Source organism: Triturus cristatus, chromosome 12, assembly GCF_964204655.1.
Source record: "Triturus cristatus chromosome 12, aTriCri1.1, whole genome shotgun sequence".
Lineage (NCBI taxonomy): Eukaryota > Metazoa > Chordata > Amphibia > Caudata > Salamandridae > Triturus > Triturus cristatus.
Genome location: NC_140595.1, coordinates 707,193,919 through 707,207,941, shown reverse-complemented (window position 1 = coordinate 707,207,941; position 14,023 = coordinate 707,193,919). Strand labels below are relative to the sequence as shown.

The 14,023-nt window shown below is 43.1% G+C and overlaps 1 protein-coding gene and 1 pseudogene across 5 annotated transcripts in view; one reads left to right on the top strand and one right to left on the bottom strand.

Annotated features, from left to right (window-relative positions):
• Nucleotides 1-14,023, top strand: part of LOC146780349 (uncharacterized) — a 106,522-nt gene that overhangs the window by 57,071 nt on the left and 35,428 nt on the right. For all 5 annotated transcript variants that reach the window (XM_085639228.1, XM_085639226.1, XM_085639227.1 and 2 more), the window contains exons 5-6: nucleotides 592-900; nucleotides 2,359-2,463. In XM_085639228.1, the coding sequence (XP_085495354.1) occupies nucleotides 592-900; nucleotides 2,359-2,463 (414 nt within the window). The remainder of the gene's footprint in view (nucleotides 1-591; nucleotides 901-2,358; nucleotides 2,464-14,023) is intronic.
• On the bottom strand, nucleotides 2,666-3,430 carry LOC146780350 (serine/arginine-rich splicing factor 9 pseudogene; annotated as a pseudogene).

Below are 14,023 nucleotides of genomic sequence, written 5' to 3'. Positions count from 1 at the left end.
ACCAGGGCCTTCCTTGGAAACAAGCTCTAGGATGATTCTTGCAGGGGGAGAAGATTCAGCTCTGTAACCATCTGCTAAGGAAAGGAAACTGCATGGGTGATAATATTGCACAGTGGAACATTGATTTTCCAGTTAAAAGAAAGCTGCAGTACAAAAAGGATTATCTAAAACTGAAGGTATAGTGAGGGGAGACTGAAGCATGAGACCGAGCTTTGGTGTATTAAAGATCTAACCGTGTGCATGGTTGAGGCAAAAACAGTCATAAAACCTGGGACAGTGATAAAGGATGCTTGCTGCCAACAAGAGGCCAGATGGAGACAGTAGGGTCTGCAGTTTTTTAGCTGGGTTTAAAATAGGCAGGTGCATGGCTCTGGCCTGGTTATTTCATTGCCCTAGTGCCATCTCTTGGATGCCAGAGGAACTCTCTGCAGCTCAGTATTGCCATGATGTATGGTGAGATACTAACCCGGGTTAATGCTCTGTGTGCATGCCATCTTAGCAGTAGTGTTTGGTACTACTACAAATATTCTGATATCGTTCTTATCTACTGTGCATTGTTCAGCTCTCCAAAGTGTCTGCTCCTCTATTTAGATTCTCTCAACTGTGGCACAAACGAGTCACTGGCCATCGCTTCTGGGGAGTCTGTCCAGCTCCAGTGCCTCCGGCGACCCATGTGCTGCCTGCCACTCGACAAGAGAGAAATACACTGGCGATTCAAAGCTAGCAACTCTGAGGCTGAGCAGGAGCTCCCAGGCCTGCCCAATGCTGAAGACGGAAGAATTGCAGTCCATGCCAACGGCACCTTGATTCTTCAGAAGGTTTCTTCAAGCGACTCGGGAACTTACTTCTGCTATCTTAAAGGCAGAGAGATGTGTTCTGGATTCCATCTCCATGTCTTCGGTGAGTCTTGCGTGATCCAGTCACAGGCATTCTACGTTTTCCCTTCTTTATGTTTGAAAGTCACTTCCTTCTTGATCTACTTCTCTATCCTTTCAAGTTAATCACCCTCCTCTTTCTGTTCCAGTCCAATTAAAGTAATCCTTGATATTCCTACCTTCACTCTCTCTCATCTGATAATTGATTCCTGGTTCTTGCACCTAACTTTTTATTTTCTGTTCAGTCTTCTCTTTTCCTACGTAATGAATTGCTCTCTCGAGGGAAAAGGTCTGCTTCTACAGTGTTGCACCCTTGGACGTCTCTAGTATGTTCCACTCTCCTGCCAGGGTCCACAGTGCGCCTACGTAGGCATTGACATCGCTTCTTATTTGGATGAGAAAAGTAGAACATTTGAACCCCAGCTTCCTCCTGTTACAGAGAAGTACACCAAAGCCTCAATAGGAGTACTGGGTAATCTACTATTTACACTCTGCCGCCTCCTCATCACATATGTTGGTTAGCAGCAAGGACAAGAGGCTGTGGTGATCCAATAGTCCGCACTGTGAGTGAACGGATTTGGAGTCCGCTATGTCATGACATGGTGCTCAGAAGCATACAAGCTCTGCCATTTGAGAGGTGACTGAGACGGTTGAGCTGATCCGTTCCTACACGCTCAGGCATCTAGTGGAACCAACTATGACGCGGGACCACGAGAATAGCCGTCAAGCTGACTGTAGGGCTAGAATTTGTTTTTTTTATTCTCACATTAGCAGAGTGACATATACATTTTGGTCCTGAGGATTGCCTAGAGCTTTTTTGTTCCCCACTGCCAGAAACATGTTGACCTTATAATATAGGGTAATGTCCGTAATCCCTATTCACTTAGCTTTTGAATCCTATCCAATGGGGGCACAAGAATTAAAGACTATTTTTGCCCACCAGGAGATAGTTTTATTGACACTTTTTTCACTTACATGTGCACGTTGTCCCTTGCTCCTAAACATCAATAGTGCTCATCTCTTTCTGATACACATCTACTCCTCCCCTTTTGGAGAGCTGTAGCCCACACTGGGTTCCTTGTGGTCCTGGTGTGTGGAGGGAGCCCTGTGATGAAGCATGTCACCTTTGGGTAAGTGAGGGTTCTTCTCCTAACAGAGCAGTGCTCCCTATTGATTTTCTTTTTTTTTTTTTTTTTTTTTTTTTTTTTTACACATCCACCTACGTACATGGTGTGTGGGACTATTCATTCAGGAGCAGTACGGGTTTTTGGGTGGCACAGTGCTTCCATTAGACCCTCTTTTGTGTGAGTTCATGCCATTTGGTGCAACAACCTTGAGAGTAGAAGGAGCAAGACTGCTGATGCAGAAATACTTTCGCCAGAGAAAGTGGAAGCAAAAGTGGCAAAGTCCGGGTCATTATTGCCATCATTCAAAGTGCACACCATACTTTAACCATCGTTCTCTTTCTTCACCATTCTTCTAGATGTGGCAACAGAAGACCTTGGTCCAAAGTCTACGAACGAGACTGAGTACATTTTTTTGGTAGTAGCAATTTCAGTAAGCGTGGTGATCGTTGTCATGGGCGTGGGTAAGTGATATGATATTTGCCGTGGAAAGAATGAAACCTTGCTGTTGTGTAAACATTATTTTCCTGAGTAGGCTCATTCCATTGGTACACGTCATTTTTGTATATTGCCTCTGTTACATGAGTAGAGCCAAGGCAACTTGACAACACATCTCCTTAAACCTTTTTTTTTTTTTTTTTTTTTTAAACTTCAGACACTTTTACTCCACCAGGTCAGGAATGTAAATTCCAATCAGGCGCTCATGTCACATGTAAAAGAAAAGTCCAGTCAGCGGAATCAATAGGGCCTGAATGGAAAGGAGTAGCGGGGGAGCCGTGGCTTTGGTATGGAGGAGAGTCGCGACTCCATGACACAGATCGCGACCTCGAATAACCATAGCTGGTGCTTCTCTCAGGACAAACTCGAATATAGGCAGTTTCACCCTCGTGAGATCGAAATTTTGTGTTGTCCAATTTACGCAGTGCATATTCCATATCTTCCTTGCGAAGAAATTCAACTACTCCCATCCCGTCTTTCTGCACATCAGCATAACCGACATCTCCAGCTTCTCGCATATGATCCTTTAGATCCTGCCAGCTCTCAGAAGGAGGAAGTCCTGAAACAAGAACTCTGTACTCGGATCGAAGGAGGCCCATTCCTGCCGCGGGGACCACCCCCACCGATACCGCCACGGGCAGCACGGGGATACTCGACACGCAGACGGCAGTGACAGTACTCGTAGCCATTCCTTCCATACACCGCATCTTCTGCGTCCCTGGGGTCTTCGAAGCATGCAAAGGGCACCAGGCCGCGCTGGTTTTTGAGCTCGATGTCACGGATGCGCCTGTATTTATAGAACAGGTCCTCCACATCTTTCTCGCGCACGTCAGCCGGCATGTTGCCTGCACAGATACGGCCATCCTTCTCGCGGTCCCGAGAGCTACAGGGGCTGGCAGAGTCCCGGTCTCCCCATCCACCGAAGCCGGCCATCTTCTTTGCTTTGGGTTGCGGCGGCCTGCATGCTAAGACTCCTCGGCGGTGGTCGCTTGGCGTTGTGGGCCTGCCTGCTCGTTGGCTCAGCGGGGCTGGGTGTGCAGCCTGGCTGGGGTCTTCTCAGCCTCTGCAGTGGTGCTGGGCCCGCTTTGTTCTTTTCACCAGGCCCGCGCGCTGCCGCTCCCGCTCTCTTCCCTCGCTTCTTGCAGACAAAAAACATTTATTTATTGATAGCCCAACATTGTTTAAGGAAACATGTGAACAAGGCATTTTTGCATCACTGAAGCTACAAATGTATAGATATGTCAGAGTCTACTGAAAGCACAAGAAGGTATTTGAGAGAACAGAAATTCTAGCTGGAAATTGAGTAGTGTGTGTGAATACATGGAATATGCCGAAGAACCACAGTTACAAGGAAGTAACTGTCCTGTCTCCAGCACTACAGCTCCTTGCTCACAAGTAAATTAAAGTCAAGGCATACTTGAGGCTTGATCACAATGCTTCCTCTGAGTGGTGTGAATTACTCCTGGAAATTCAAGTCAGGTTTACACAAAGAAAATTGTTCGTGAATTAGGGATCTTGAAACCATTCATCCAACTGGAGTAAAGGGGGTAAAGTCACTGGTGAGGCAGTGAGGACATGTAGCATGCAATGCAAGCATACTTCAAGGCCCAGTGTGTATAATGAAAGGAGTTGAGGGTAGCTAGAGGTTGGCAATCTACCCACCCTTGTCTTTGTTGAAATCTGCCTCCGAGTTCACTTCACCCACAAAGTCATTGCGACCTACTGCGAACCCTTGCACTGTCCATGCGGTCTCATGAGCCCCACCGTTTTATGTCCTGTTCGCAGCCCTAGCATTGGCAATCTAGTCCCTGCCTGGCCAAACCTTGCAAATTGCAAATCTTCATATGACGTAAAAACAAACCTTGACAAAACTAAATACCTTTTGGCTTTTGCATAGTGAAAACAATATATCCGTTATCTCTCGAATATGCACAACATCTACAGTATAGGTGGCAGCAGTGCACACATGCGCGCGCACACACACAAAGCACATGCACAGCACTAGTACACAATGGAAAGCTGCAGTTAACCACACATGAGCGCGCACACACACATTAACCCCCCCCATACAGTGTAGGCAGCAGCAGGACAAGCTCCCCTCATTCAATGACAGGTACAACTACATACGTAGAAGTTAAGAGTCCGGTATGTGGTTCCTTGACCCTTACGTATAAGGGGCTTCTCCAATTTGATGGCAGTGCAAGACCACCTGATGAATCAAAGAGTTGGAAAGGCACACATCAGGTTTGAACTATAAGCTCCTCACTAAATCTGCTTACTCAATATTTGAGGACACAGCGTGCTACAGTGGATGGCACGCACTGCCTAAAATTTGCCTGCTCGTGAACTATCAATATAAAGAGTCACTAGGACTCTTCCTCTGTGCACTGTTGCTAAAGGTATGGTTACCATAAACACAATTTTTCAATGATTGAAAAAACCATTTATCCAACATCAAATTGGAAGATTTTGCAACATATTCACATGTTGAAATGTAATACATTCAGTAAATAACACAAAAGTAAAACATAATTCAAGGAATTCAAAACATTCCAGAGAGGTTTAACAAATTTGATAGCAATTGTTGGTTTCAGTCCAAAAGCTTTCGTGGTGCCCAATGCATTTCGGGCCACAATTGGCCCTTCTTCAGAGGCTTGAACTCTGAGAATATGACAAAGTGTAAATAGATATGAGCAAATGTGGTATAATCTATACAGAAAGCAAAAGCATCATCACAAACATGGTAACAACTATGAGTAGTTAACAAAGAGTCAGTAAATATCTGTGGTTCATGGTAAGCCTCAAGAAAAAGTGCGGGAGAGAGCGAAAGACCCTCCACCTTCGTGAATCAATGCGGGTGAATACTCATTATGAAATGCTTTAAAACCCTCCTGTCTACAAAAAGAAGACAAAAAAATGAACACTTAACCAAAGTGCTGGCGGAGAACCACCTCACTGAAACTTGTCCGCATGAATGTACTAAATCGTACCTTTTAGTCCCGTCAAACTGGCTGAATCGCCATAAAGCCAATCTAAAAAAACCTGTGGAAGTGAAAAAAACATCAACTGAAACACCAGACTCATCCGTGATCACAAAAAAGTAACTTATGCAGAACCAAACGATTACCTGCTGAGAAGACCAGCAGTCCACAATATACACTCCAGGGACGCTAAAGTCTCAGATCGTATCGGATGTATACAACGCGATAATCAAATGCCGAATTTCAAAGCGCGCCGGAAGCGGAAATTCACGATCGGCGAGGAAAATATCAACGACGGACTCATTAAAAGCCTTCAATTGCGGCCGCTATATTGGAAAGGCCCAATAAACGAGGAGTGAACAGGCTGAATGCACAATCACTGAGCAGAACAAAATAAAAAGTACAAACAGCATAATGCTGCTCGCAAAAACAATTACTCACAAAAAAGAATGATCACCATAACTTAACGCCACCAACTACAAAACGCAATAAATGATGTAAAAACACTAGCCTAATAAACAAATAAAACACATACCCAAAAGTGCTGAAACTTGATGGAAAATAAGACAGTACAGAAGACAGAATACCATGATCACATTAAATTAGGTGCAAACGTAACAATATGCACATGTAAAAGAATCATGCATAAACAGTTAGTGCAGTACCATTAAATAAGATGTATATGAATAGTCAATTTTATCATTCATTCCTTTGTCTACTAAGGTATCAAGGCGCCTGATCCAAAATGTTTCCCTTTGTAAAAGGGATCTCGTAAGATCCATGTCAGGGTGGTGTACGACTCTTTCTAAAACAGCAAATTTCATTTGGGCTATGCTGTGCCTTTCATCTAACCAGTGTGTTGCTAAACTACTGTTCTTATTTTTAGTTCTAATTGTACTTTTGTGCTCCGATATACGGGTTTTAATTTTGCGCTCAGTTTTACCAACGTATAACTTCCCACAAGGGCATTTGATGTAATAGATCAGTTTATTGGAATTGCAATCTGAATTGTGAAATAACTTGATTTGTTTCTCCTGTTCGTGGATGATGCAAGATATTGCCCGTAAGAACATTATTACAGTGTACTCAATTAGAACACTTGTTCATGCCTTTGAAATTTATCGTAGAAGATTTAGCCAGGGTACTTATAATCTCTTTCAAATTTTTTGATCTAGTAAAAGCGAACAGAGGTGGCTCTTTAAAAATGCTGTTGAAATCAGACTCATTTTGGAGCATTTTCCACCTGTTGATAATACTTTTCTTATTCTTCAGCGAACTAGTCGAAAATTTTGAAACGAATACTTGTCTAGATGTTTTCTTTTTTGGTTGAAATTGTAACAGATTGCTGCGTGCATATTTAGAGGTGCGTGCTATAGCCTGCTCAATCGCTTCATTGGTATATTCCCTGTTTAGGTACATTTGTTGTTGATACTCAAAAGGCTTTTCTAAACTCCTTGGTTCCGAACAAATCCTTTTAATCCGCAGAAACTGGGGAAAAAGGTAAATTGTGTTTAAGGTTTTTAGGTTGAAAGCTCCGAAAGTGAAGAGCACTGTTAACATCAGTTGTCTTTCTATGCACTTCCGTTTGAATTATGCCGTCATTGATAACAATAGACACGTCTAAAAATGAATTTTTTTATCACTAATCATGTGAGTAAATTGAATATGACTATCATATTTGTTGAAATATTCAATTTTGTGTTCCAAACACTTCTGCGTGTTAATCCAAAGTATAAAGATATCATCGATAAACCTGCAATAAAGCAGGAGATTCTCAGTCCATTCACTGTCATTATATATATGATCAGACTCACATTTTGCCATAAATGTATTGGCATAAGCAGGTGCCCCTGCAAAGCCCATAGAAGTGCCTTGTTGTAGAAAGAAACGGTCATTCCAATAAAAATAGCTACGGAACAAGCAAAAATGTAAAATTTCCAAAATAAAGACTTTGTCGGCTCTGATAGAAGATTGGCACAGCAATGCGGAATGGAAGTATATAGAGACTTGACATCAACTGTACAAAGTAAAACCTCCTTCATACAGACCACTGAATCCAATTTAAGCAAAAAGTCCTTAGTGTCTTTTACATAAGAAGTCCATTCTTGGACAAAAGGTTGCAAGAAATAGTCAATAAAGATCTGTAGATGTAAAGATCTTTATGAATTTTAGGGAGTATGTAAAGTAAAGGTCTGAGTTTTGGGAGTTTCGTCCTAAATCTGAATTTCAGGCTCCCATTTCTCACAAAAGTTTGGATTAATTCGAACATCTGGTTCTCAAAGATTTTCTCAATGTGAACTTTAGAAAATCAAAGAAGAAAAATCTTTCCAATCATGACATCAATATTCTCCATTCTATTCAGAACAATGTTGAGATTTGTGTCCAGAAAGCTGACAAAGGCGGAGCTATTTTAGTTATGGACAGAACCTTCTATATACGTTCTGTTCAAGAGCATGTTGCAGATTCACAAACATATTTACCTCTAGACATTGATCCCACCAATGAGCTAAAAACCACCCTCAAGAGTATTCTAGACCATGCTCAAGAGATGGGTTGGATTTCACCCTTCACTGAACAATTTTTGACTATAGACTATCCCAGGAGACCTTTACTTTACATGCTCCCTAAAATTCATAAAGATCTTTACAACCCTCCTATGCGGCCAATCGTAATTGGATGTGGTACCATTTTTGAGCCTTTAGGGCATTACATTGACTATTTCTTGCAACCTTTTGTCCAAGAATGGACTTCTTATGTAAAAGACACTAAGGACTTTTTGCTTAAATTGGATTCAGTGGTCTGTATGAAGGAGGTTCTACTTTGTACAGTTGATGTCAAGTCTCTATATACTTCCATTCCACACGCCGCTGGTATGGAAGCTGTGGAATGGGCATTGCTGCGCCAATCTTCTATCAGAGCCGACAGTCTTTAGTTTGGAAATTTTACATTTTTGCTTGTTCCATAGCTATTTTTATTGGAATGACCGTTTCTTTCTACAACAACAAGGCACTTCTATGTGCTTTGCAGGGGCACCTGCTTATGCCAATACATTTATGGCAAAATTTGAGTCTGATCATATTTATAATGACAGTGAATGGACTGAGAATCTCCTGCTTTATTGCACGTTTATCGATGATATCTTTATACTTTGGACTAACACGCAGAAGTACTTGGAACACAAAATTGAGCAATTCAACAAATATGATGATCATATTCAATTTACTCACATGATTAGTGATAAAATAAAAATTCATTTTTAGACTTGTCTATTGTTATCAATGACGGCATAATTCAAACGGAAGTGCATAGAAAGACAACTGATGTCAACAGTGCTCTTCACTTTCGGAGCTTTCACCCTAAAAACCTTAAACACAATTTACCTTTTTCCAAGTTTCTGCGGATTAAAAGGATTTGTTCGGAACCAAGGAGTTTAGAAAAGCCTTTTGAGTATCAACAACAAATGTACCTAACAGGGGATATCCCAATGAAGTGATAGAGCAGGCTATAGCACGCACCTTTAAATATGCACACAGCAACCTGTTACAGTATCAACCAAAAAAGAAAACCTCTAGACAAGTATTCGTTTCAAAATTTTCTACCAGTTCGCTGAAGATGAAGAAAATGATTATCAACAGGTGGCAAATGCCGTTGAAATCGCTCATTTTGGAGCATTTTTAAAGAGCCACCTCTGTTCGCTTTTACTATATCAAAAAATTTGAAAGAGATTATAAGTACCTCGCCCAAATCTTCTACGATTAATTTCAAAGGCATGGAAGTGTTCTAATTGTGTACACTGTAATAATGTTATTACGGGCAATATCTTGCATCATCCACGAACAGGAGAAACAATCAAGTTATTTCACAATTCATTTTATTGGAATTGCAATCTGATCTATTACATCAAATGCCCTTGTGGGAAGTTATACGTTGGTAAAACTGAGCGCAAAATTAAAACCCGTATATCGGAGCACAAAAGTACAATTAGAACTAAAAATAAGAACAGTAGTTTAGCAACACACTGGTTAGATGAAAGGCACAGCATAGCCCAAATGAAATTTGCTGTTTTAGAAAGAGTCGTACACCACCCTGACATGGATCTTATGAGATCCCTTTTACAAAGGGAAACATTTTGGATCAGGCGCCTTGATACCTTAGTAGACAAAGGAATGAATGATAAAATTGACTATTCATGTTATCTATAACATCTTCTTATTTAATGGTACTGCACTAACTGTTTATGCATGATTCTTTTACATGTGCATATTGTTACGTTTGCACCGAATTTAATGTGATCATGGTATTCTGTCTTCTGTACTCTCTTTTATTTTCCATCACGTTTCAGCACTTTTGGGTATGTGTTTTATTTGTTTATTAGGCTTGTGTTTTTTCATCATTTATTGCGTTTTGTAGTTGGTGGCGTTATGTTATGGTGATCACTCTTTTTGTGAGTAATTGTTTTTGCGAGCAGCATTCTGCTGTTTGTACTTTTTATTTTGTTCTGCTCAGTGATCGTGCATTCAGCCTGTTCACTCCTCGTTTATTGGTCCTTTCCAATATGGCGGCCGCATTTGCAGGCTTCAAATGAGTCCGTTGTTGATATTTTCCTCGCCGATCGCGAAGTCCAGCTTCCGACGCGCTTTGAAATTCAGCGTTTGATTATCGCGTTGTGTACATCCGATACGATCTGAGACTTTAGCGTCCCTGGAGTGTATATTGTGGACTGCTGGTCTTCCCAGCAGGTAATTGTTTGGTTCTGCATATGTTACTTTTTTGTGATCACGGATGAGTCTGGTGTTTTAGTTGACGTTTGTTTCACTTCCACAGGTTTCTTTAGATTGGCTTTATGGCGATTCAGCCAGTTTGACGGGACTAAAAGGTACGATTTAGTACATTCATGCAGACCAGTTTCAGTGAGGTGGTTCTCCGCCAGCACTTTGGTTAAGTGTTTTCATTTTTATGTCTTCTTTTTGTAGACAGGAGGGTTTTAAAGCGTTTCATAGTTAGTATTCACGCGCATTGATTCACAAAGGTGGAGGGTCTTTTTCTCTCTCTCCCCCACTTTTTCTTAAGGCTTGCCATGAACCACAGATATTTACTGACTCTTTGGCTAACTACTCATGGTTGTTACCGTGTTTGTGATGGTGCTTTTGCTTTCTGTATATATCATACCACATTTGCTCATATCTATTTACACTTTGTTCATATTCTCAGAGTTCAAGCCCCTGAAGAAGGGCCAATTGTGGCCCGAAATGCATTGGGCACCACGAAAGCTTTTGGATTGAAACCAACAATTGCTATCAAATTTGTTAAACCTCTCTGGAATGTTTTGAATTCCTTGAATTATGTTTTACTTTTGTGTTATTTACTGAATGTATTACATTTCAACATGTGAATATGTTGCAAAATCTTCCAATTTGATGTTGGATAAATGGTTTTTTCAATCATTGAAAAATTGTGTTTATGGTAACCATACCTTTAGCAACAGTGCACAGAGGACGAGTCCTAGTGACTCTTGATATTGATAGTGCAAGACCACCTGCCACGCTGTTTCTCCATCTTTAACTTTCTCACTTCCAACGTTTTCAAAATCAGTACATAATTCAGACCATTAGAAGATATTGTGTGTAATAAAACCGAGAATGCACACTGTGTGTTAAAACCCTGACCTATTGAGGTGTGAACTCTTTGTAATACCCTGTCCTGCTGTTTTAGATGTTAAAAATACCTTTATTAAAAGGGTTATGTCCATTCATGTTACTTTGTGAGAGCTCTAGCCTTGAGTATAAAGGAACTGTTCCTAAGGACTATTAGTACAATGAGAAAATGTCGGTGTGTGGCCAAACTAGCCCTGGTATGTGTGGAACCTGTGGTCCAGATGATTGGCACTTCTGAGGAACACAGGGATTGTTAGAAAACCCCGGGCAACCGGGTTAGCAGTCACCCGGTTCTTCCCAACACAAGGGGTAGCTTGGCTCGAGCGGTCGGGGGTCAGGCACCGTGTTAAGCGTACGTCACACCCTCACAATAACCATGCGTTCATCCGTTCCAAAAACGACTCTACACCGTAAAAATTTATGAAAATATATCTGTTTATCTTGTTTTCTCTTAGTTGCAGGTTAAATAAATAATAACACACTTACAGTACACAAAGCTTCTTCTGTAAAAAGGGTAGGTCAAATAAATAAGCTCAGATCATAAATAATCAATGAATAAATAGATGTGCATAAAATACATAGGCAAATAAATACTGTGAGGGAATAAATACTGTGAGACAATAAATACTGTGAGACAATAAATAGGATAAATACAAAGAATACAATACTCTCAATAAATATAAGCCATCAGTACACTTTCAAATCAGGTCACATTTGTGAGGTACTATGGGTTGATTTGGCCCAATCACAGCTTATGGTTATGTGGATGGCCTGAGGGTGTCTCACCTAGCTTGGATAAGGCTGAGGCTAAAACTGAGGTAGATCAAGGGTAATCTAGGAATCTGGCTCTCCCAAACTACACAACCCCTCACACAGATCACTGTATCAGTCTCAGTCCACCCCTGGCACTCCCAGGCTGGTCCTAACACCTCTCTAGCCCCTAGGATGGTCTCTTAGGGCTCCACAGGGCCTTAGGCACCCTCTATTCCACTTACTGCCCTCTTTATGAACTTCCGACTCCGCCGGAGTCGTGTCGACGCCGTGAGGCGGTTCCGGATCGATGTCGGCGGACGGCCTCGGCTCGATGTCGCTGGGCAGCCTCGATTCGATGTCGGTCTCCGGCGTCACAGGGACACGATCTCCCTACTTCCGGGTGTCTCCGGAGTGCGACCTCCACTCCCGACCTCCGGTGCTCTTCCCTTCAGGTTCCGGCGACTCCGGAGTGCGATCTCCACTCCCGACCTCCGGTGCTCATTTCCTTAGGTTCCGGCGACTCCGGAGTGCGATCTCCACTCCCGACCTCCGGCACGATTCACCTCGGTCTCCGGCGACTCCGGAGGGCGGACTTCACTCCCCCGTCGACGCCGCACACTCGACCTCAGGTGACTTCCTCCTCGACCTCTGGTGTCTCCACGACCTCCGTCGGCCCCCTCTCTCGACCTCTGGCGGCTCCGGGTACGACGTCTGCTTTCCTGTCAGCGCCGCTTCTTCACCTCCGGCCCCAGGTCTCTAGGCTTCTCGGCGTCGGACTCCAGGAAGATACCAATAGACAGGTCAGGAACTTGCTGTTCTTTACTTCCAAGGCCTGTTCCGGCTGTTCAGGTCCTTGAGTTGGTTCTTCTTGACTTTATCCCACACAGGGCTCTAGGCTGGGCTCAGTCAGTAGGGACTAGTATCAAGGGTGGGTTTCTGGACCCCACTCCAGGCACAAGTTTCCACCCCTGCTGCCTCACTCCTTCCTCCTTCAGTGTTGTGCTGCTCTCCCTTCACCAGTCAGGTGCCAACTGCCTACTCCAACTGCCAACTCTGAGCTGGCTTCCCAACATTCTAAACCTGCCTCACACTGTCACAGGGTTCTAGAATGTTCTGGAAGGTACTAGTAGGTTCCAGTGATGTCACAGGTGACAATGGGTGGCCACCATTTTGGTGTTTCAGGCCCTCAGACAGAAGTTCCAGGGGTAGGGAAAATGGCTCCCTGACCCTGCATCAACACTAAAAAGTCTGGTGGTTCCCAAAAAGGAAAAATACTAACAGGGTTTGAGGCAAAAGTGGGACAAAATAAATAATGATGAGGAGGGACCACCCAAAGGGCTGACAGGTCTAACGGGGATGATGTCCTATCCAGAGAGATTGCTAATGCTGTATATATTTTTCCGCAAGGTTCTAAAGAGAGACTTATTGTTACACCTTATTTAAAGTTATTTTATTTCATTAAAAGATCCCACAATGATGTTGTATGGCCTGATGTCATTTCCTCTTCCTGTGGTGTTATTAGGGTTCAAGGTTACATGGTGTTGTTTCCTCTCAGGGTGAAGGAGCATGTAGCCTGGCTCTCCCTCTCCAAGCTGCCCTGAAAGGTTAATTGCAATGCCTGTTATCATTTGCACCAGAGGGCGCCTTTTTTCAGGCGGCATGGTGGAGAAAACTCTTAGCAGGCTGAGCAGAAGAACATTTCCTGTGAAGGAGCACCATGGGCACAGAGTCAGGCGATCCTTTTAAGGGCAAGACTTAAAAGCAGGAGGGCAGTTCATGGTTTGTAGGCCCTTCAGGAAACATAAATGTTAAATGGCAGTCAACGCACTGATGGCGTAATGAGCTAAGCTCGACGAACCATTTTAGTCCAGAGCACTGCATGGTACACCTCAATCTATCAATCAGGGAATTGTAAGCACGCTACTCACTTGGGAGGGTCTCAGGGGGGTGGGGGGGGGGGTCCGCTGATCTGTTTAGCCGAAGAGACAGGTCTTGAGGGTCTTCCTGAAGGTGTTCAGGGAGGGGGCGCGTCTGATGTCTGCAGGTAGCTCATTCCAGGTCTTGGCTGCAATGTGAGAGAAGGATCTTCCGCCTGCTCCGGCTCTGTGGATGCGCGGGGTTTCGGCCAGTGCGAGGTT